Here is a 22986-nt window from a genome sequence, read left to right as displayed (position 1 = left end):
CGCCCGACACCAACCGAGAGCTCCACCTCTGCGCTTCATTCTCCCTTGTTTCCTCGGACACATCGCAGACGACGTGGCGAAAAACGCTCGACAGCGACAGCTACGCGCCTTGCGCTACGCAGAACACACCGACGGGGCCAAACGGTCGGGAAACGAGAAACAGGCCACCAGCGGCCCTGTTCTTCGCCCGCTGGAAGTCATACCATACAAACGCGTGCGTATGAACAAAACGTTACTAGAGTCATCGAGGTCCTCCGCTTGAATGTAGGTACACTTGAAACGATCCACGCGCGATGGCGCGTTGTGTTGGACAGAGAACAAGGAGACGGTTTTCGAAGGAGTCCGCAGAGGCGCTGAGGGCCGGAACCGCAGACTGACGAGCCTTCTGACGCGAGAATTTTCGCGCTGAAGGTTGCATGGATGTCAGGTATATCTATTTTCTTCTTATTTATCTGAGTGGAATACCGTGAAGAGAGACACAGGCAAAATCTGGACGAAACGGAAGCGACACACGCGGGGACGGCACCCGTCCTCAGAAGCCGCGCAAAGAGCACATAAACCCGGAGAAACGAGGAGCAAACGTCTTGCCAGAGCTCGGAGGTTGGTGTGCGGCAAGAACGAACGAAGCCACGGACTCAAATTCCCCCCTCGTCCACAGGCTGCCGTGGGTCTCCCCTGGAAGCTGCACGACTCAAACAAAGGTGCGGCTTAAAATCCGAGACTGAAAATCTGTTTGATTGCTTTCGGAAGCCCGAGGGCAGTCTGTACGAAGCGATGGGAGCCGAGATCAGCAGCTGTGAAACGGCTTCGACCTCTCCGACGTGCGGACATGCAAGACGACGCCATCAGACTGCGATTCCCCTCAGGAAAAGGCGCATCTGTCCAGTTTCCTTCCGACAAAAAAGCGCTCCCGAAACAGAGATTCTTCGCTCCTCCCGACTCTCTGCGTTAGGACACGAAATTCTCTGATGGAGGTGGAAGAGAAAAACTGTCGGCCTGACACTGGATGGGAAAGCCGCCAGGGTGCGCAGAGAAGAAGTCCTCGTGCGGGGGAAAGTTTACCTCCCCAGAAAACGGAAGCAGTGATCGAATCACGTCTCAATAGTCCCTTTCTCTTAGAAAAAAGTGACGGAAAGAAAGTCCCCTTGCAACTGCTGAGGAACCCGTCCCGTCAATGAGGGGGGGCATCGAGGGAGACGGGCACAAAAAGCAGGGCGTCGCCCTGCAGATGCTATCACAAAAGAAGAAGGCGTGGCGTTACTTGCCGAGAAAAAAGCATATCCCCTGTTTTTGCTGAGACAGAGAGAACGGAGAAATGCGGTGGTTTCTCGGCGAACATAACGTTTACCAAGTTTGAAAGGGGCGTGTGCCACGGAATGCGACTCGCAACGCCAAGCAAACCAAAGTCCGGGTTCAACGACGAAAAGCCAGGAGGCGAGTAGTCCAATTGAGAGACATGCTAACAAAGAAGATCGAAAATCAGAATTGAAAGGCTGATTTCCCGGAATACGCCCCGCCGTGGTCAGCGACGCGTCAGGCGCGAACCCGCGCAATCGGATGGCTCTGTGCGGCTCCGCACAGACACACGAATTCCCCTTGAATCGATCTCTTCCTCCTACTACGGGAATGGGAACTCGCAGGAAGTGAATGGCTGCGAAGAGCGCGTGAAAGCATCTAGGCCGTGCTGTACTGAAGTGCCAGGCTTCAGACCGCGTTTCTAACGTCACTTTCCTTCAAACACGCCACTGGGGGCGAGGTGGGGAGAGCGCCGCCGCGAGGCGAAGGAAACAAACTGGCAGCAGGGCGAGCGGCTGCGCGCGAAAGACCGCAGCACATCGCAAGGTGCGACACGACCGAGGCCAGACTCCCTGTGGCACGGCCTGTCACAGATTCAGCATTTCAGCTTCACCCTGTTTCCTGCTGTGCCGTGTGAGCTTCCGATCCCTCAAGTCTGAGTATTGCCCATACGCTGGAAAATGGCCGGAAGAGAAGCGCTCCGGACGCGCCCGCACGTCTCGACTCCTCGACTCTCCTCACGAGAGCGGGTCATCTGTGCTCCTCCGTCTCGACTCGCCTCACGAGAGCGCGACATCTGTGCTCCTCCGTCTCTGCCTCCTATCCAAATTACGCCAGAAGTACACACAAACAGAGCCTAGCTGGTTTCTTCACATTTCCTAGCTCACATATCGATCCTAGAGTACACTCCACGACGTTCACCGCTCTCCGCAGTTGTCGCGTCGCCGGTGTAGGTACACCGGACGGGCATTGCGACGAAACTTAGAGTCTCTCACTCTGCGCCAAATCTTGAGCGATCTTTTTTGTCTTTCGGTAGCGTTGTTAATATCATTCTCCCGCCCTTTCTAGATCACACGGAATGAGGGCAGTGGATCTTTTATAGGCGAAGCTCGGCCGGGGCGTCGCCGAGGACGATTCCGCTGTGAGCGGCGCGGGGCTGAAGTCGCTGCCGTACTCAGCAGAAAAACCCGAATCCTAGAGACAGGCACACACCTGAGCGAACACGATGGAAGCGTGGGGCAAATATTCCCTTCCTTTGTAGCTCTAGGGAGGCCTCATGCGTGACAGGAACGAAAGTTCAGAAGCGTTGCTGGTCTCTGCTGAGCTCACAAGAAGTTGCGTTCGCGCGAGACTCACTTGGCGGTGGCTTCTGACCTGGCAGTGGGGGGGTTTCAAAAAGACTGAAGGTGAACATGAAGCCGCTTTCTAGAGGGTTGCGAATCAGGAGCATGAGCGGTTCTCGTAATTCCTCCTGGAGTTACGGAAATGCCCCGAAAACAGCCCCGCTTATTGTTTTTGTTTGTCTACGCGAAGGTCACACGTCCCAGCCATCAAGACGGGGGGTCAGCCGGCGGAGCACACCCCCTCCGCGTTGCCTCAACCCCCGAGGAGCATTGCCTCTGGTTTTGCGACTACAGGGAGGAAGTGACCTGGGGCGCCGTTAGGAGACGAAAGGACAATTTTCGATGGCAGCAAACGATTCGTATGATGGCGATGCGGCGAAGATCCGAAACATGAAGAGAGCGGTTTTACGGCCTCCGTCAGGAGGTCGCGAAACTGCTGAGCGAGTGCGGCGGGGCATGCGAATGAGAACCGCGGTTTTATGTGGAACAGCGCGGGACAAGTCGCGGAAAATTTTCTGTTTCGGCGCTTTTTCCTTGTGCTTCTTCCGCCCTGCTTGGGTTCGAACTTTGCCTTCCGCTCTTTTCGTGGTCCTGCAATTCGGGTGCTCTGGCCTTTTGACCATCGTCCAGGCTGTCTCTCCCGTCTGACAAGACTGGGGTAGAGCCCGCCGACGGATTCGGCGGTGGTTGTCTCCCGAAGTCGAGGCAGCGCGAACGCTGAATCGGTCGGAACCAATGGACGTCTTCCCTCCACCGCTTGCTTGTCTTTTTCCCGTCCCGGAAAAGACTCTGGAAAGCTGCAATTTCCGTCTTTTCGGCACTTCCTGTCGCGATCTCTGAGGGTGTGCCCGGATTTTTCTCCGGGAACCGTCCACGCGCTCGACTGCCAGCCGCGCTGTCTCCGTCTCTGCCGAGCGAACCCCGCGTTTCCAACGAGCGACAGAGAGAAGAAACGACGAAACACACACGAAAGGAGGAGCGAAGGATGTGGGAGCGGATAGGGTGCCGACGCGCCGTTCTTCAGAAATATCCCATGCGGTGACGAACCCAGGCTTTGGACCGTCCTCGGCCGGCATCATGGCCAGCGAGGGGAGAATCGTGAGGGGACTCTGAGAAGGAGCAGAAGGTGCGTGAAGCTGGTCTTTCTCTCCCGGTTCCTTCCTGCATCAGCGCCTGGGCACCCCCGAGAAAATCTCGTCCGCGTGAAGAGGGCGCGCCGACGGAGACCCCGCTACCGCGCTGCGACAGACGCCGACTGAGACAGCGACAGACGCCGACTGAGACAGCGACAGACGCCGACTGAGACAGCGACAGAGGCCTCAGGCCGGCTCTTTGTGGTCTAAATCTGTGCAAGCATCTCGACTCCCTGCAGAAGGGAAGGAGGAAATGCGGTGACAGTCGGTGGGTAGTCAAGGGAAGCCGCACAGACACCGGGGAAACGGCAAGGGCCTTCGGAACAGCCCTGCGCCTTTCCCCTCGCGGGCCTCGACGGGCGTAGGTTGTGCATCAAAACAGGAAGAAGAGCCGCAAGGGGACACGGCTCGCAAAAGCCATCGAAAGGGCGTCAGTTCTCTTCCTGTTCAGCATGCGTGAGTGTGTGCCTGGCGGCCACTAACACTGCAGAGGCCAGAGGTGTAGATACGAACACGGTCCTTTTTAGCGGTTTCCCATTCCAGTTTGGTGTCGGGCGCCGTAGAGTTTTGCTCCTTTTCGGCGATCTCCCCTCAGTCTCACGTCAGGCCTTCCCCTCCTATGTTGAACCGTCTGCGCAACCCTTTCTCTCGCTCCCCGTCGTCCTCGTTCTGGGACTCCCTCCTGACCCGAAGCCACGGGATCGCCGCGCGAGACGGAGACGACAAATGAAGCATCTCTGTCGAATGTGCGTGACTTCTTTGGCTTCGCTGTCGTGACTCTTTTCTGTCTATTTGGCAACCGTCCCCCGACTACCCACTCTTCTGAGATCCCGTCCTGCCACCGTTCGCGTCACCCTTCGTTTTCTCTTCCAGGACTTGTTCCTTTCGCCGCCGTCTCTTCCCACCGTTTCCTGTTTCTGCATGCCTCTCGCCCCCTGCTCACTTCTCGCTTTTGTCTCCCGGCCGCCGGCTGTGTTTGCCGGTGTTCTGCGGAGGTACGCGTCGCCCTGGGCTGTTTCCGCTGTTTCTCGTCCGTCTTCCCAAGATGTTTCGGCCGTCTCTCCTTCTGCCCAGCGACGAATATCGCGGGCACTCCATGTGGAAGGTTTCCTGGATCTGCAGTGGGGTGCTCTTCGAGTCGGGGAGCCTGCTGTTGATGGCGATTCTCGCGTGGTGTTACGCGGCGACGGACGTGTCGCGGGACGTCTGGGCAACCCTGCCTGCGCCCCTCGCGGTGTTCGACCTCGTTGTGGTACTTCTGGGCGTCCGGCGCCTCCAGATCGGCCGCGAGTGGCTTTTGACGTCTGAATTGCATGTCCGGAGTCTGCTGTTGTTCTCATTCCTCTTTCGTCTCCTCTCGTCGCTCACCCTGTCCCTGGTCCTTCTGGATCTCCTGCCGCTCTGCGTCCTTCCCGTGCCGCCCTGCTTTGGCTACCTAGGGGGGCTCCTCATCAACGCCTACGCCGGTGACACGTACACCTGGGTGCGCCTCCACGTCTTGGACCTGGTCGTGTTTCTGACGAGCGTGAACGTCGTTGCGTCTTCTTTCTCTGCGACGCCCTGGTCCGCCTCGTGTCTCCTCTATCCCGTCTTTGCTCTCGGCGTCGCCTTCTTGGCGCTCACGCTTCTTCTGTGGTACGTGCTGATCACCGACACTGCCCTCCGGCACGACACACTCCTTCGTCTCGCAGTCAACCTCCTGCTCCATCTTTCCTTCGCCTTCTTCCTCTTTGTCATTTTCCTTGCTCAGTTCCTGGATCAGCGAAAACCCCCGGATGCCGTCGGCCTCTTCCTCGCTCCGGGCGAGGCCGGAGGCGTCCCCGACGCACCCCACCCGTCACGCAGGGGGGCGGGTCTCTTGTCTCTCTTGGTCTTCCTCTTTTCGCCTCACAAAAGGCACAATGTAAGCGTCCCGTTTCTCAGCCGCGACCAGCCCCCGCTCCCCTCCGTGCCCGTCGCGCCTTCCTCGCCACAGGGGCCGTCTCTTCTCGCTCCAGAGGAAGCTGTTGCCGAAGGGCCCGACTCCATCACAGCCACGTACTGGGCCATTCCGCTGCTCTTTGCTCTCCTGCTGGTCCAGATCTTCGCGGGATCCTGTTTCGTCTTTCTCGTGGCTTCCCACACAGCGGTTTCCTCGCCTCCGGACTCGCCCTTCCTGTCTCTTTCAGCCGCCGCGAACGCTGCACCCCACAGCCACCGCCGAGATGGAGCCGGAGACCTTCGCGGAACCGAGGAGACACCTGCCCTCACCTGCAATATGCGCGTTACCCTCGAAAAGGTTGGACACCATTTCTACCGCATTCTGCACAGCCCCGAACCGAACGGCCTGGCCGAGCCAGTGGCGTTTCTTCGGGATGCTCTCCCCCCAGCCCGACCGCAGGGAGGAGACGGGGCCTTCAAGGGGGACGACAAGGCGGCGACCCGCGCCCGACAGACAGAAGACGCACCGGCGGGGACGGAGACCCCCTTTGAGCGCAAAGACCGAGACGCCGAAACCGGTCCGGACGGGGACAGCGGCAGCATGGAACCTGCGGCGGTTGTAGCAGTAGACGTGCGCGAGGAAGGCGGCAAGGGGAAAAGTGTTCTTGCGCGCGTAGAAGCTTGGAGACTTGCGGCGGAGAGAGAGAGAGAGAGACGCAGTGGGCGGCGAGACGCAACGCATGGGCGAGACAGATCTACGGATGGGGCGTTTTCTTCAGGGGCCGAAGAAGGAGCTGGAAGAGAACGCGAGGACACGAAGATGTCAGAGAACAGAAGGACGGCGCCTGACCCGCCGGATGCCTTAGAGAAAGCGACAGACCTTCCTGTCTCTCCGGGAGAACACTCGCCAGCAATGCACGGAGGCAGGAAGCACAGGGAAGCTCAAGACAGAGAGGGCCGAGAAGACCGAACTCGTCAGACTGAAGACTTCGCGCAGGACAAACTGCAGTTGGAGCTCGCAGCTGCGCCTGCTGTCCTCTCCGCTGAAGACGACCCCAGTTGTTCGGTGTCTCCACGGGAGTCTGTGGGTCTGTCTCCTTCGTCGCTCCCAAGGGACACGTGTCCCTTCTCCACAAGCTCACGTCTGTCTCTGGAGTCTCGCAGGCAGGCCACAGGGCATAGCGCAAACTTGGGGGCCGTTCTCGAAGAAGAAACTGGTAGGAAGAGAGAGAAGGGGACGGGAGGGGGTGCGCGGAGGAGAGAAAGCAACGCAGCTGCGAATGCCGATGAACCAAGCGAGGCCCCGGATGACGCAGCACTCCATCTCTCGAGACCCGGAAAAGGGAATCAGGTTTGGAGACCGGAGGCGTTTCAGCAAGAAGGGAGGCGGCGTGAGCAGCCATTCGTTGCGGTTAGTGGTGTAAACACACGCGAAGAGAAAAGCCAACAAACAACCAGACCCGGTGAAGGCTTGGACCACGGAGAAGCAGCCGCATGCTGTGCCAGTGTGCAAGGTGTCTCCTTACCTCGGGGAAGTGAAGGATCCGATGCCGGCGCGGTTGTGGCGTGGGGCCAGGTGTCTCCGTCGGCCGACGGGAGGCAGCAAGGCGTTGGGTCGGAAGGGGAAGTGGGAAGGGAAGGACAGGGTGGAGACCGCCATTCCCGGTGTGTGCTCCGCAGCCCGAGAGAGGCAGTTGAAGAAGCGGTGGAGTCTCCGTCTGCGGCACCCAGCAGGGCGTCCTCGGGGGGACAAAGCGAAGACGGCGACTCGTGCATCATCTGCTTCCAGAGTGTAAGCAGAAGGCTACATCCGTCGTGCAAGACAGGGGCTCCGTCTCGAGAGATTCTGCCTGCGTCATCGTAGCCGTGTTCGGGTGCTTTTCTCCGTGGGTGTGCATGCGGCTCGAATTAGGCAGCCACCGATGAGACTGCAAAGCGAACGTGGTGAGAGACCCTCATTCGGAAGAAAGTCCGTGTGTATCTCCTCAGCAAGCGGTGAGAGGCCACATGCGTCTGTCGCTCGGGTCCGGCGCAGCCCCAGAATCGGACTTTCTTGGGGTTTCGTGTCGATCCTTTTCCTCAGACGCAGCGTCTCGTATACAGGAAGTTCTTGTGTCGACTGGACGCTCTGTGGCGCATTTTTGTTTCCCCTCACTGTTCCGGTCTCCCCTGATTTTCGCACGTGCAGCGTCCAAACGCAGTTCTCCTGTTTTGCGGTCACGGGGGCCTTTGCTTTCCCTGCGCCCAGACCTGCTTCCGAAGGTAAGACGGAGAGAAGATGTCCTGATGCGCGCCGTCGCTAAGGTGTCGGCCCATCGGCACGTCGCGAAGGGGATAAATAAAGAAAAAGGTGGTGCCTGCGACGACTGTGAAGGCGAGAAGAGACAAACAGTTACGTGATACGCAGCAGAAGCAAACACACGAAATTGGAGGAGTTGGAAAAAGAACCCCGTGGCGCGTTCTCCTTCTCGGAAACGCAAGGCCTTTCTTTCCGCACGCTTCTGGAGAGGCCGTTCTGATTCGAAGCCGCTTCCAGGCCTGGCATCCATCAACGCCGGTTCTCTGAGGCATACAGAGAATGTGCGCGTTACTTTATCAGAGGAAAGGGACGGGAACTCTGCCGCGGTGTAGCGGGGTCGCTGCGCCTCTGGGGCTCACAGGGAATGGAGCCCCAGCCTCAATTCGCAAGATCTACCGCGCTGTGTGTCCACAGGGATAACTATCCATCCTTCCACATACGTAAATACATATATACTCTATTCGTACCTGCATATACGTCTACTCATATCTACATATACATCTATTCATATATATATATGCGTTCTTATACCTAACTTCGAACTTGTTCTTTATAGCTAGATCGAGGGGTGTTGTTTTTGAGAGGTGGGAATAGGGAAGAGTTGAGTAGACTCCCTCTAGAATGGCCTGTAGCAGAGCACTTCGCGACGGCTGACGCATGCGCCTTTCCTGTGCTTCGGACTGCCTGTAGGAACGGAAGGTGTCCATCGTGTCGTCAGGCGGTGAAGGGTGTGGTGGAGCTTCAGGACGATTCAGGCCCAGCGGCAGAAGGAGGGGATTCGCAGGAGCAAGACGAAGGCCAAGTGCGAGAGCCGAGGGGAAGTCGACGCTCCTTAGTCACTGCTACAGTGAAAGATGTAAAGAAGTCGTAGGGTTTCCCTTCAGCGCTGTGTGTGAGCATAAGTCTGCCCAGAAACGACAGACCATCGACGAGGGAATCCGATGGCAGGTGACAACGGTTTCTGCGGAGTTTGTGCTGCCGCATGTTTGTGAGATTTGTGAGTATCTTTGAAAGTGACCCATTGGTGTCTTTGTTTCACGAGAGGTGCGAGAACTATCCGGTCCAGGAGCTTTCCTCGTCTTTGCGTCGTCTCCCGAGCGTTCGTAGTTTTGCAGGACAAAAAGCGGGCGTAGAGAGGGGAAGCGGAAAGCACGAGCGCCGAGGAAGTCGCAGGAGAAAAGGAAAGGAACGCAGAGGGGAGCGGTTGACAAAGACACGCCCAGTACGATGGGGACAGAGTCCGTGGAGGCCCGAGTCTGGGTCTTCTCTCAGACGAGTTCGTTGAACATCTTTTTAAAAGTATTGGAGTCGCTTACTATCACACCGTAGAGATGCAGGAACGCCGACGAGTGTCTCTTGCGCTGACAGTCTGCTGCCTGTTCAGAGGTTGACAAGCAAAAACGTTTACGGCAGACGGGGGTTTTCGTTCGCGTGGTCAAGCTGCAGCGCAGCTGCCCCGTTTCTTTGTGTTTTCTCGGATGTTTTGATGCACCCGCGACCATACACGTCCCCGGTTTTTTGGAGGAACAAATGCGCTGGGCACTGAAGAGATCCGCTGCGCCGCTCATGCCTTTCCACGACTCTGTTTATCTGATCGAAAACAGGAATCGGGGAGCTCAAAGTCGGCAGGCAACGGAAGCCCCAGGAAAGCACGCAAAACGTCTGCGGCCACGGTGAAGCCTAATAGTTTTACGTGAAAACAGACCAGCGAAAACAAATCTGTTGCGAGAAGTAAACGAGTTTCCTTAGATCGTGTAGATCTTTGCCATCCGTCTGCGATCTCGTCCCCGACGTAAACTGGCGCTTTCGAAATCTATCTCTAATCCGGAGACGGTTCTCGTTGTCTACATATACCGGCATTTATATATATATATATATATATATATATACATGTTAGGTACGTAGATATAAATGGCGAGAGGAGACCTTTGGAAGCTGTCTCCTCTCAGGACAGGACACAAGTGTTCCAGAAGAGACCGTGAGGATGGCCTGCCGCCTCCGCACGTGGTTGACATGGACACCGGCAAGTCGACCATCTCGGCACAGTTGACCGCAGTTTTCGCCCTTGTACGTTTTTGAGTGTCTTCTGGTTACGGGGGAAGGCACGTGATGCAATTCTTCAACAATTCCGCAGAGAGAAGGCTGTGTCGGTAGGTCGCGTTATCCCTGTGCTGTCAAGGAGGAGGCAGTGCGGTGACGGGCGTAAACCGCTGTTCGTACCGACGACGCTTGGATAGTTCGAATTCACAAACCCAGTTAGGAGAGCAAAAACTAGCCTTCATGTACACCAGCAGATTTGCTTGTGGCAGCCTATCGCGTGTGATTGAAGATTCAGGAGGCTGGACCTTTGTAACTGCGAAGTCGTTCGCCTCGCCACTTGACGGGTTGCCGTTTCTCGTAGGAAAGCGCATACCGCGTGGAACAAGAGGCGGGAGGGGGGGACGGGGGGACGTGGTTTCTTTGTGTGGTCTCAAATTCCCTCGAAAAAGTGAGAAGGGCTATCTTCATTTGTCATGTCTCTTTCGTCACGCCCTTCTTGGGGTCTCCCGGGTTTCTCCCCCCATCAAAGTTCCTCGTGAGCCTCAAATTCGGCCTTCTGGCTAGTAGACTGCATCATTGCTTCCCGCGACATTCATCCCTGCCTCTGTCGAAGAAGAGGGGCAGACGGTGAGTTCTTTCTTTCCTGTTTGCTTCTCTGTTTTTGCTGTCCTGTTTGCTTTCCTGTTTGCCTTCCCGTGACACACGTGGACCAGCAGACAGGACAGCACCTGAAGCGGTCGTCGCTCGCCGCCAGCGCGTTCGCGTGACGGCCTTTCAGAGTTCGTTTCTCAGGCGTCCAGCGCCTGAATTGACGTCGGAGGACCGGTTGGCGCCGTATTTTTGCCAAGGAAAACGCGCAGCAGAGAACTGCGGAACGCAAAACCCGCACCGTTCCGGCGCGTTGAGATCCACGCCGGGGGTGTCGCCGCACCAGAAATGGAGATCCTCGCTTTCTGCCTACCGCAAAAAGGTCAAGTCTTCGGGTCCGCATTTCGCCAAACACACCAAAAATCGACAGAGAGACGAGTAAGTAAAACGCTTCCTCGCCATCCCGGGCCAACGCGGCGGGGGGCCCTTCCGGTTTGTGTCCGGTGTATGTCTAGCAAGGCGAGCGCGTTTGCCGTGAGTGCGCTTGGCAGCTTCTCAGCGTCTCTTTTTTTGAGTTCGGCCGTGTTGCCTCGAAAGAAGGCAGTCGGATCTTTAAGGACATGTAGCGTTTCCGCTTTCGCCGCGACGAAAAGAAAAATTCCATAAGAGGGACACGCAGCGGTCCCATGTGTGGCGGGGAAGCGGCGCAACGAGCGGGGGTTCGTCCACCCCACTCTCTCCCTCTCCTTGGTTTTCTCGTCGAAACTGCACGCCAGACGAAGCTCGTTTTCCGTTGTAACTTTTCTCTCCCCCTCTTTTCTTCGCGTCACTCTCTTTGTCGTTATGTCCCCTGATATCTGGTTCCTTTTTCGCTCTGGCCAAAAAACCACGCAGGAGAGTCGACTTCGCAGTTCTTAACGCAAGCACTGAACATTTCCTTTTCTTCCTCTCGTTTTTTCGCGGTAACGAATCTACCTTTGTTTTGTCGTTTTTCGTCCCCTTTTTTGCCTGTGCGTGACACGTTTTCCGCCCTGTGTGGGTCCGTCCAGTCCCCAACCTGCGTTCTTAGCGCGCTGCTTTAGGTTTTTTCTTCGCGCGAAAAAGGTGAAGTCGCCGCGCGGATTTCTCTCGCCTTTTCCTCGTCTCGCTTCGCGTCTTGTCCTCGGGAGGTTCCCCCTCCTTTGTCTCTCTCTCCCTTTCCAACGCCTAATGACATAATCTGGGCAACGGCCACTCTCTTGCCTCCTCTCGCTCCAGTTTCCCGGTTTTACTCTGACCGTTTCGCGTGCTTGTTTACGCGTGCTCCCTTGTGAGTTGTCGGGGTCTCGTCTCCACTTATGCCCCGCGCACATTTCTGTTTCCACTTTCTCCCACCCTCTTTCTTTTTCTCCACTGTCCGGCCTGAAGCACCGCGCCTGCGCCTGCCTCGTGTCCTCTGTCTCGCTTCGCATTTTTATTCCGCAACCTTGAGTGTCTCGGTCGGCGATGGCGACGGCGTCGCTCGAGGAGGAAGAGTACATGCAGGGCGAGAGAGAAGAGGGCTGGGAAGGCGGCGGGGACCAGGACGACGGGCCAGCCTTGCCTACCGCCCGCAGCCGGACTGTCAGTCGGGAGGAGATGCATGCGTCTCCGGTCCACTATGAAGGGGATGACGATTCTGCGCTCCCTCTCCAGGCCTCGAGCGGCGAAGGTGAAGCCTTTGAAGGCGAGAGAGGCGAAGACCAGCAGTGCTACAGTTGGGACTCGGGGAAAGAAGAGAGGACAGAGGGCCCCGCGGAGGAGGCCTTGCCCGTCTCGTACTCCGTTTCCAGGGAAGCAGAGAGAGAAGCCTGCGGGGAAGGCGACCTCGACCAGTCATACCACGACGGCGACGAAGGCGAAGGCCCCCACGAAGACGCCAGTGAGGGATGCGAGCGCAGGGGCGAGGAGGGAATGGAGACAGGAGACGGCCTCGAGGACGAGACCCGACGAGAGCGAGGCGAAGGGGAAGGCCGCACCGCCACGAGTGGAGAGGCAGGAGACGATTCCTCCCAGATTGACAAACGTATGTTACACAAAGATCGAGCTGTGGACTGGGAGCGGACCCCAAGCGAGGGGCGCGGGCGCCTCCTAGTCAGTGGCTCAGAGTGTCCGAGGGACAGCGGGGCGCAGCAGAGGAGCCGACACGCAGCGGCCCCAGGCGTCGCCAGGAAGAGACAGAGGCGAAAGGAGACAGGGGGGACGGTCGCGGAGGCGGGAGTCGATCCCGAGACACCACTGCGTCTGGGCCGCAGGACAGGACGGGGATACAGACTTTTTGAGACCAGCACCAGTAGTGTCGGTTGCCCAGGTGCCCAGTGCGAGCAACACTCACTAACTCTTGGGTTCTTTGTCCCTCGTCCTTCTTTTCAGGCAAGGTTTTCGTAGGAAACACTCCACTGTAAGTCCAAAAACAACGCCTCGCCGTCTGCCAAGACGCCGCCTGTCGTTATCGGAGACCGGGGCAGAGAGGCGAACCGTCGGGGGACAAATGAATTCATGAGAGAGCGAAAGGAAAACGGGCGCGATGTACGGCGGGAGGAGCCGAAAGGGCCTTGCGGCGTGTGTCTCCGGGTAGAGACTGTGTGTCCTCAGAAATGCGGATGCCCACATCTGGAAGAGCGCTGACTGGCTCTGAAAGCAGCTGAAGAGGAGAGCGGCAAAAAACCAGAAACAGGAAGGCTCCGTGTGGTGGGAGTTCCGCGAGTGCGCGAATGGCGAAGGGCGGGCGACCAGGGAAAGAAGAAGCAGCTGGGGTAACAGAGGAATCAGACAGAGAGTCGGAGGGGGGGGCCGGGGGGGAAAGGTGGGGTCGCCCAAGTGGCAGAGAGACAGAGGAGACAGGCACAGCAGTGGTACAGAGACAGCAGAGAGGAAAGACGGACAAACGTGAGGGGATTCGGGGCACAGACACGGCGTGGGAGAGGAGACGGGCACAGACCGCGAATGGCGAGAGAGCAGAGGAGACACCGGAAGGTCGAAACGCGAACGGCGAGCAAGAAGAATGAGGCCCTACCGGAGAACGAGCGGAGATGCTCTGAGCTAAGAGGGGAAGAACACGAATGCGAGTTCGGTGTCACCCCTCGGGCAAGGAATGGGGCCGCGTCGAGTGCCGACTGCCTGCGCAAGACCAGGGGGAACGCAGGGCTGGGTGTTGCCTGTTTGAAAGAGAAATGTTTTTTCCTTCCGTGTTCGTCTTTGCGCACAGTGCGGTGCGCGACTCCAGCGTCGAGGGAGTGTTTGGCGAATTTGGGAAGCTGAGTGGCATCAAGATTTTCAAGCACTTCCTCCACTTGACCTACGACGACCCCGAGGCGGCCAAGCGCGCCATCGAAGAGCTGAACGACAAAGTGGTATGGGGGGCTCAGGTAGGGAAGAAACGAAGGCACGGAAGGCTGCAAGGGCCCCGAGGGAGAGAGGAGAGAGACGGCGAGCAAAGGAGAGAGACGGCGAGCAAAGGAGAGAGAGAGAGGGACGGGGCAGGTCGGGTGAGTCTCTGGCGAGCTGTGAACCCCCCCCCCTGAAAAAAAAGGCATCTGCGTCGGCGCGACGGGACGCGTGGCATGCAGACCCGAAAACGAAGTCGAGCCCTTCCAAAACTCGCGTATCGGTTTAGGAATCCGTAGGCGAGCGTGGTCGACCTGGGGGGGCACGATTTCCGCGTCTCTCTCAGCGGGTACAAGGTGCCCGATTCTCCGTCCAAATCCATGGGAAGTCTGAGTCTTCCCTGCTGACCTCTTTGAGAAGGTCGTTCGTGCTCGCCGAATCACTCGCCTTTGGAGTCTCCGTTTCAAATCTATCTTGTCTTCGACTCGCGTTTTGCCTTCGCACAGATCGTCGTGGAGCCCCTGCGGCCGGGGGCGGCGTCTCAGCGGCCGCCTGGCCCCGCGCCTTCGCGCAGCGTGGTGCTGGCTCGGGAAGACAGAGACACTTTCGCCGCTTTGGGCGAGAGAGGCGGAGGGCGCGGCAAGGCGGGCGGGCCCCTCGGAGGAGCCCGACGCGGCGGGCGCGGTCGGGGGGTCGCAGGGGCTGGACCAGGCGGAAAGAGACTGCCTTTCCGAGTTGTAAGTGAACAGGAGAGCCGCGGACGGGCGAGCTGGGGGAGGATACGCCCGGAGGCAGGCGCGCAGAGTCGGGAGTCGCCTCGTGGACTGCGAAAAAGAGGCGAGAGGGGAGCGGATAACGGGACGAGGCCGTGGAGAAGTCGCCTGGAGACGAGAGACAGACGGGGCAGCTGACGAGATAGCGGACGAGGGAGGAGACCCTGCAGCGGGGAAGTCGACGAAGTCGACGCAGGACGGGGCGGGGCGTGGTGTCTCTTCTGTCTCCACAGTTTTCTCTGTCTCTCTTTGCTTCCTGCAGGTGTGCCACAACCTAGATCCGCGGGTCCACTGGCAAGATCTCAAGGACTTTGGGAGAGAAGGTGAGCAGACCAGTTCTCGCGCTTCCGCTTCCCTCGACGGAGCGGTGTCTCGCCCCACGTATACCTCGCGAACCGGCAGTCTTCGGAAAGACGCCCGCCTCTGTGTCCGCGGAGACGCGAGAATAAGGAACAACGGAAGGCGGTCGCGGAGCTGAACAGGCAGGCGCAGGCAGCGGGGGGGTGTGCAGACGTGAGAAAAGGGCTGGAGTGGAGGCCTGTGTGCGAAATCGCCGTCGAGTGTCTGCCGTGGTTTGGTGTTCTACAGCTGGCGAGGTGAACTTTACGAACGTCCTTCACAACCAAGACGGCCTTCGCATTGGGTGAGGGCAGAGCCCCGCGAGGAACAGCGGGAAGAAATGGGAGGCGCAGGAAGCGATGCAGAGACAAGGTTTTACGCAAAGGCAGGAGAGTTCTTGTGCGTTCTTCCATCCACGTCCAGCGCGACGCATTCCCAGACGCGCACAGATCTTTCTGAGTAGCAATCATGGGAGAGCTTTCAGGGAATCTCCGCTCGCTGCCGCTGTTTGGTACCGCTGTGCAGAGTTTGCATTGTGCTCACACACAACTGCACGTCTTCACCTAGAGACTCCTGCACACGCAACGATTTGTCGCTGGACTCATATTTACACATACGCCTTTCAGAGTCACCGACTTCACATGCATTTACATATATATATATATATATATATATGGAGATGTGTGTGTGTGTGTTGAGCATGGTTTTAGGCACATTGTACGTGTCTGTGTTTTGTATCTTTCAGCATTATTGAATATTGTAGCCAAGAAGACATGGAGACTGCGCTGCGTGAGCTAAACGGCAGGCGCCTGTTTGACGCTCGCGTCGAGGTTCGTCGCGAAGAGGCGAATGCCTCGTATCCGTCCTTCGCGGAGATCTCGTCGTCGCTTCCGCCGGATGCTTTGACGCGGCCCGCTTCGGGGCGCGCCGCGTCAGGCTCCAAAGGAGCCTCTCGGACTCGGCCGCTCGCTCGCGCCTTTCCCGACGACGACCGCGGGGCCTTCCCGCGAGGGCGCCGCAGCGCCGAACTGGAGGGGGGGAGCGGCGAGCTGTCTCTGCCCCGATCTTCGCGCCCCGCCCTGCCGCCTGCTCTCACCGACAGTCACGGGTTCGCAGAGCGCGTGTCACCGCGGCGCGAGGCCCTCCCGCCCGCGGGGTTTGCTCTCAAGCCCCGGGGCAGGGAGAAGCCCCTGCATGCGCCGGCCGCGTATCCCGCAGTCCTTCCGCTGTGGCCGCCGAGGAGACAACCGGGCCCAGACGAGGCGTTCGAGCCGTTCATGGACGGGCCGAGCGACGCCGGCGACGCGCGCGGCTACCCTGGCGAGCAGCTCACACGCATGCTTGAAGGCGACGAGGCCGCACGGTCTCGAGACGCACGCCACGGGAGCTGTCGCGACGAGCGCGCGGGCCTTCCGTACTGGCGCCCAGGGGTCGGAGACGAGCGAGAGAGAGACGCGCTGGGAGTGTCCTCCCGAGACAGGCGCGACTCGGACGAAGGCGAGAGCGGCAGGCCGCGGCGGTGTTTCTACGTCGACGGCGCCGAGCCGGACTCCGCGGGTCACGCGGAGAAAGGGAGCGTGAATGGTCGGCTGCATGCACGCGAGCCGGACGGAATGGGCCGCGGAAGTCACTTTCGAGACGAGGAGGGCGAGGCTCACGGTCGCGCGGCGAAGCGCCGCAGAAACGACTTTGAGTTCGTGGGGCCTCCCGCGGGGCTGCCGGCGCCTGGGGATCAAACTGTGATCCTCCCGCCACCATCGGGAGTCGCGCCCCACCGCGAGTTCGCTGCGGGGGCCGAGCGGCTGCGCAGGGACGACCTCGAGTTGGATCTCGCCCGGTCGCGGCGCGAGAGAGACGCGGCGGGTGACAAGGGCGCGTGGCGCGGGCGGGCCAAGGGACCGGGGAGCAAGGCCCTCGACGCCTTTCCCAACGGGGTCTTTGGTGGGGGGAGCGAGAGCAAGCACGCAGCGTTTCGCTACGCGGAGCGCGGCAGAGATCGGGAGGTCGAGCCTCTCGCGGCGCCGTTCAGACCGGGGCGCGACGATCCGCGCGGCCTGCCGGTGGCGCCTGTTCGTGGCCCAGGCGGCGACTTCCGAGACGACTGGAGAAGAGACGCCGAGGGCATTGACCCCCGCTTCCCGCCCGTCCGTCCCCACGGCAGTGACAGACTGGACCCTGTGGCCGACGCGCCGTCGGGGCGCGAGCGCGGCGGCCGGGCCGAGGAGGACAGCCAGCGACGCGGGGAGTTCGGCCGCGACCTGGACAGGCGAGAAGTCCCCTTCGACGAGCGAGGCCAAAGCCGGCGGGAGACGGGTTTGCACTACGAGCCGGCGCCGCGCTTGCCTCTGGCCCCTCGGAAGTGGAATGAGAAGGGCGGTCGCGACTTTGCCTTTCCCATGGACGAGAAACCCCGGCACATTTACGCTGCGGACGACAGTGCGCCTCTCGCGCCAGGCCTAAGTGCTGGGGCCGCGAGAGACCGCGACGCGTATCTGGGCGGAGACGACCTGCGCCGGTCGAGGCGAGGCGAGCACATGCCCTTTCTTCGCAGAGACCACGAGGAAGAGAGGCGACGAGAGGCTCGACGCGGCGACCAGGAGCTGCTCCATGAAGACGGTCCGCGAGTGCTGGAGGCAGGCCGGAGACGAAGCGTCTCTTTGGGACACCGACGCCTTGACTTGGGTGTCGACGGGGCCCGGCGCGACAGGGGTGCTCGGCCCGAGCACGGGCACTTTGGTTCTCGCCGCGATCAACCAGAGCGAGGCGACAGCCTGTTTCGAGACGACAGGGAGAGGGACGTGAAGGCGCGGAGAGAAGAAGCCGTCGTCCGGGACTTCCGCGGCGCACCGGCTCCAGGGCGAGGCCCCGAGAGGCTTCCTGTCCAGCGCCCAGTCTACATGTACGACGACGGAGAACCCGGCAGAGGAGATGTGTTTCCACACCCGCTCGCGGGCGCGCAGTACCCCCCTCAGTTCGGCGGCGCGGGCCTGGGCACCCTCGGCGGGAAGTCGTTGAGGCGGGAGGACGACCGGAAAGACGACGGATTCAGTGGGCATTGTGACCCGATGCCCAGAAGCGGCCGCGGAGACAGTGCGGGGAAAGGCTACTCGCACCTCCATCCTCTCTACCCTACGGGCGCGAGTGGAAGGAACGGTCGCTGCTTGGACAGACCCCTCGACGAAAGTGAGAGAGGCGACGGACGAGGCCGAGCGTTTTTCGAGAGAGATCCTGAAGTCTTCCGGTCCGTGCGCGGACGCGAAGGCGCCGACAGAGAGTATGTACACGTGCCTCGGCAGCGCGAAGACATGCGAATGGAGAGGCCGTATGCGCTGCGCGACGACGGCCGAAGATGCGGACGCGGCGGCGACCGCGGGGGCGACGCGCCGCTCGGGTACTACCGCGACGACTTGCGGCATTAGGGCAGAAAACAGTTTTCTCGCCCTGTGGCAAGCGAGGTGTTTCTTCGAGCGGAAAGTTCCGGAAGCGAGAAGACAAAAAGGCGGCCTTTTTCTGCCGGGGGCGTGTATATACACCGAGGCGCGTAGGTGCCGATGTATCCGCGTGAGCGTGTTCGTTTCGTGGATATTTCCAGATGTATGACGAAAGAAATAAGTGAACAGGATCAACCGTATCGAGGCAGGGCCTTTGGCGGAAGGGATTTCGAGCGGGTGAGGAACGCGGGTTTTTTGTGAACACACATGTCGTGCCCGTAAAATGAGGTACACACGATGATCCAAAATCTGTTTGACGTATTTGGGTCCCCTCGCTTGACACAGCACTGCAGAACGGGAGGCGAGAGCACTCCTCTCTCTTGCCCCCGGAAAGAAATCTCCACACGCTGCATCCAGAGTTCGCCTATAAATAGGCACCTGGCAGAAAAACGCGTTCTGTTGAAACCCAAAACGGGATGTCTGCTGCGGGCGTGCCCGCTGCAATTTATAGTTTTAGTTGTAGGTATTTATCTGTTCCCTCGTCGAATCCCCGCCGTTGCTGAGACAAGATTACCCAGCTGAGACCGAAAGGGAGCGGAACCTGCTGGGGCCTCGGAAGGGCTGCGATCGGTGCTTCCTTTCAGTCTTTCTCTTTTAAATTTAGCGCGTGTCGGGCACCAACATACTCAGCAAAGTTTGGCCTTTATTGCAGGGTGGAGACTTGCGCGAGTGAAAGGGACCAGCAGGGGGATTCCTAGGATCGGAGCAAACCACGAGTTGCTTCACATCGCAGGTGGAGCGCGGCCAAAGGGCGCCGTTAGTGTATCACGAAGTCCAGCGCTCTCATATGAGGGCAAATCCCCCTGGAAGCTCGCCCGCTCTTAAAAACAGACGGCATCGGCCTGGCCCTTCCCGCGTGTCAGTGCAAAGCCTCAAGGCCGAAGCGGGAGACTTATGCCTCGAAAAATAGGGGACGGCGGCGGTGCCTGTGTGAAGGACAAAAACGTCCGTGCTTCCTGCAGGCTCTGCCTCGCAAAGACTGCAAAGCTTTCCTCCGCCAGGAAGACTGGGAGTTCCTGGAGTCTCCGTGTGCGAACACGTGCGATGGGGGCAAGCTCTTCAGATTCAGGGGAAATCTGCTTCCTACCGTCTCGGTGAACACCGAAAGAGGACGGAGGACAGTCACCTGCAGGCTTCCAAAGAAGCATCGGTCGCGGGAGCGACCGCTCTTCTGTCTCATTTCTCGCTAGGGGCGACAGGAGCGTGATGTGCAGCGTGTGTGGGGCCCAGTTCGGCAGCTAATATTCTTCGATCGCGTCCGTACACTCTCTGCGGTGTCTGTGCAGGAAAGTGTGGGAGCGAGGAATCTGGAGGAACTAGAAAGCGACTGCGGCAACACGGGAGAAGTCAGCTTCGTGTCTGTGCACGTCTCGAAGTATAGAACGCCCTATCGCGTGCTCGAGTTCCGAAAGTTTTAGGAGCGGCTGTTGTCGACTTGGAGTCGCGAGGCACAGGGCCTCGTTGAAAGAAAAGGGAGACGAGACGCGACAGAGACGAGAGAGCAGAGAGCAGGATTTCGAAGCTTTCTTCACACTGACTTCGTGGGGCTACGGCAACACACGACGACGCGCCGAAGCGAAACGTGTCTGAGGCTTCGCCATGGAGCGAGACACAAGGCAGAGAAAACGTTCTCTCTGTCCTGCGGGGCCTCCCGTCCACCGTCGCCTCATTTACAGCGCGCACAACAGCGCTTCCTGTCTAAGAAGTTAGATTAGTGAGGCGAGTCACGTGCTGGAAAGCGACAGACGGACGAGCGAAGCAAATGCAGATGGCCGAACCGACTCAGAGACAGCGACACGCAAAAAAAGATCGACTTCCAAGACAGCACCACAAGAGCAAGTCGAGACGCCTAGGGACGGATCACATTGCAGACAGGGGGGCGAAGGGGAGGAGACCGAGTGGGAAGGTACAAAAGAAGGAAGTGTTTGGGTTGTTCTCGCAGGTGACGATCGAACTCTTCTAGTCGATGACGATCGACTGTTGCCCAGCATACATCTCGTTCCACTGGCGGGCTGCACACGCACGCAACGAACAACACCACCATCGCTAAGGCATCACGTTCCAAAACGCCCTAAAAACGCAGGCACTCTGAAGCTGAAAAGCTGAAAACGTACCGTCCCGCAGAACACACTCTCCTTCTATATGTGAATATATCCAGAGACAATTTCACCGTGAGATACTTTGGTAGAAAAGATCTGTCACGCATCTGTGTCCCTGCAGCCCAGCCTTCCTCGACAAAAATTATGCCGATATGTCCACGTGTCTCCTCACCTGCAGCCTTCCCACATGCATCTGAATCTACAGAAATATATATATATATATATATATGTATAGATGTGTATAGAGGTGTAGATGCGTATGTGCTGCATGCGACCAAGTGCGGAGAACCCCACGGTGTGTCTCGATGTGTAGAGGATGTTTTCTTTTGTGAGCACCGTGCAGTCTCGACTCGTGTGAGCGGTACCCATGAGCTCGGCGTCTTGGCGGTTGTTTTTGAAGTGATCAGCCACGCGCGTGTCGAGAGGATCATCCGGTTCTGGTGCCGAGAGAAGCGCCTGGATGGAGAGCAAGACGGTGCGAATTTGCAGAGCGGGGCTCCACTTGTCCTTCAAAATGTCCAGGCAAATGCGCCCGAGCGCGTCCTAAAAACACGTGCACGCCCTCAATTCCCACACTGCAGTTTCCTCAAGTGTACATACACCTGCACGCGCTTGAGGCGCGACTTTGTGCATCCCTGCATATTCACAGAGCACTACGAAGAAACGTCTCACTGAAAAGTTGACAGGAAATCACAGATTCATGAACGCTCATTTCAATTCAAAAGCATAAACACACCATGCACCTATACACATGTGCACATGCATATAAACACATATACAGCTGTAGATGTGTGTAGATGCACTTTTAGATGTATACGGGGGTACGCAGACGAAAAGTCGCCACAGATCGGGCGTATCTCAGCTATTTTACGTTTTCCCCCATTTTGCGTTATTTTGCACGGAGATATACAAAAACTACAAGTACGAAGAAACCCCCTTTGGACGAGCTTGGTAGACATTCACGGGAAAAAAATCTCGCCCGGCACGGACGACGCGTGCGCCAAGAGAGAAACCCTCTGCAACGACTTACAATGTTGGGGTGGTAGATTTTCGTCAAAAACCGGACCTTGGGCGGCTCCATCGGATACGCTTCAGGGAGGAAGAGCTCGAGTTTATATTGACCGCCTACAAATAACCAGCCGCATGCATGCAAGCAAACAAGTCCGTTTCTTGAAACCCCCCCACACGGCCTTTTTGTCGAGCCGTCAAAACGTCAGCGAAAGCAGGGCTGCTGGAGCCGAGACACACCGAGAATTTCGGTGCGTTTCTTTCAAAGCACTTTTTGCTCGTCAGCTTCCCGCTTCCAGAAGAAAGTTCGGGGAAGGCTGCAGCGCCCCGAGACGCAGAGACCGTTCTTCAAAAATGACTCGACTCACCTTCGTAGGGCGTGCCGAGAGGTCCTCCCATAAGAATTTTGAAGTGACGGTAGTTGTTCGGCTCCGGTTGTGCCGTGATGCCAGGAGCTGCAGAAAAGGAGGGAACGCGAAAAACGAGAAAACCAACAGAAAGATCTTTCCGTACTCAAACGCCAGCTTCGTCATGCGGTTACAAAGCACATCAGAGACCTCGCCTTTCTCTGCAAAAAGGCCAAGAACTACACGTATACATGTATGTATGCTTGTCGGGCAGTGAAGAGATAAGTCGTTCGAGATTTTTAGATCTATTTGTAGCGGTACGTGTCGCCTTGCGGCGACCAGGGTGCTTGCGCACGTAGTTCTCGTACGCTGCGGGGACCGACAACTATATGCGAGATTGAGAGCTGCACACGCACGCATTGGACAGCCTACACGAGGCCTATTTGCCTGCTCAGGGCGCCACGCTGTCGATACCTAGCCAGGGATAGAATGACGAGGTTTACACAGACCTGTGAGTCCGTGTTTCTTTTCGGCCTATATGTTTTTTCGCCCCACAATCACACCCGACCTTCGCGGAATCCTTACATAGACCACGTATTCGGCTACATCAATGCACAAATGCATGTTAAAATGAGCGCATGTAAACTAGTCTTAAACACACCGCTCGTCACGTAACAAAAAGACATCACGATTTTAGATCGTTTGGTACAGAATATCCACTACACATCTGCGTGTATCTCTGCATGTACATGCATGCATGGGGACACACAGTCCCGGACACAGAGGGTCTGTGCTCCCTCGGAGATTCGGGAACCAGAGAGAGACGGAGGTGCTTGAGAAACGAAGGCCGGAAGGAGAGCACGAAACGGCGCTTTGTCTCAAGAGACCCCAGAGAGGGGGGAGGACGTACGGGGCTCGCTGGCAAGGTTCTGCGTTTCCTTCTCAATGCGCTTGGGGATCGACAT

General features: G+C 58.2%; 3 protein-coding genes across 3 annotated transcripts; 2 read left to right on the top strand and 1 right to left on the bottom strand.

The window, feature by feature from the left end:
• Positions 1–4817: 4817 nt before the first annotated feature.
• On the top strand, positions 4818–8862 carry NCLIV_044400 (conserved hypothetical protein; the record flags this gene model as incomplete). The annotated part of the gene is made up of 3 exons (XM_003881362.1): positions 4818–7484; positions 7881–7954; positions 8682–8862. 3 exons carry the CDS (start codon positions 4818–4820, stop codon positions 8860–8862), a joined length of 2922 nt encoding a protein of 973 aa, XP_003881411.1.
• Positions 8863–12104: 3242 nt separating this feature from the next.
• On the top strand, positions 12105–18495 carry NCLIV_044390 (conserved hypothetical protein; the record flags this gene model as incomplete). Its single annotated transcript, XM_003881361.1, has 7 exons — positions 12105–12663; positions 13011–13038; positions 13846–14005; positions 14471–14701; positions 15000–15060; positions 15326–15380; positions 15822–18495. 7 exons carry the CDS (start codon positions 12105–12107, stop codon positions 18493–18495), a joined length of 3768 nt encoding a protein of 1255 aa, XP_003881410.1.
• A 2031-nt stretch (positions 18496–20526) lies between these two features.
• Positions 20527–22986, bottom strand: NCLIV_044380 (ubiquitin carrier protein, related; the record flags this gene model as incomplete). The annotated part of the gene is made up of 5 exons (XM_003881360.1): positions 20527–20579; positions 21032–21209; positions 21697–21791; positions 22043–22129; positions 22932–22986. The coding sequence occupies 5 exons, from the start codon at positions 22984–22986 to the stop codon at positions 20527–20529; spliced, it is 468 nt and encodes a 155-aa protein (XP_003881409.1).

The sequence above is a fragment of the Neospora caninum genome, chromosome IX, assembly GCF_000208865.1.
Source record: "Neospora caninum Liverpool complete genome, chromosome IX".
NCBI classification, from domain to species: domain Eukaryota; phylum Apicomplexa; class Conoidasida; order Eucoccidiorida; family Sarcocystidae; genus Neospora; species Neospora caninum.
The sequence above is the reverse complement of the archived record's forward strand: the minus strand, read 5'-3'. Positions and strand labels throughout refer to the sequence as shown.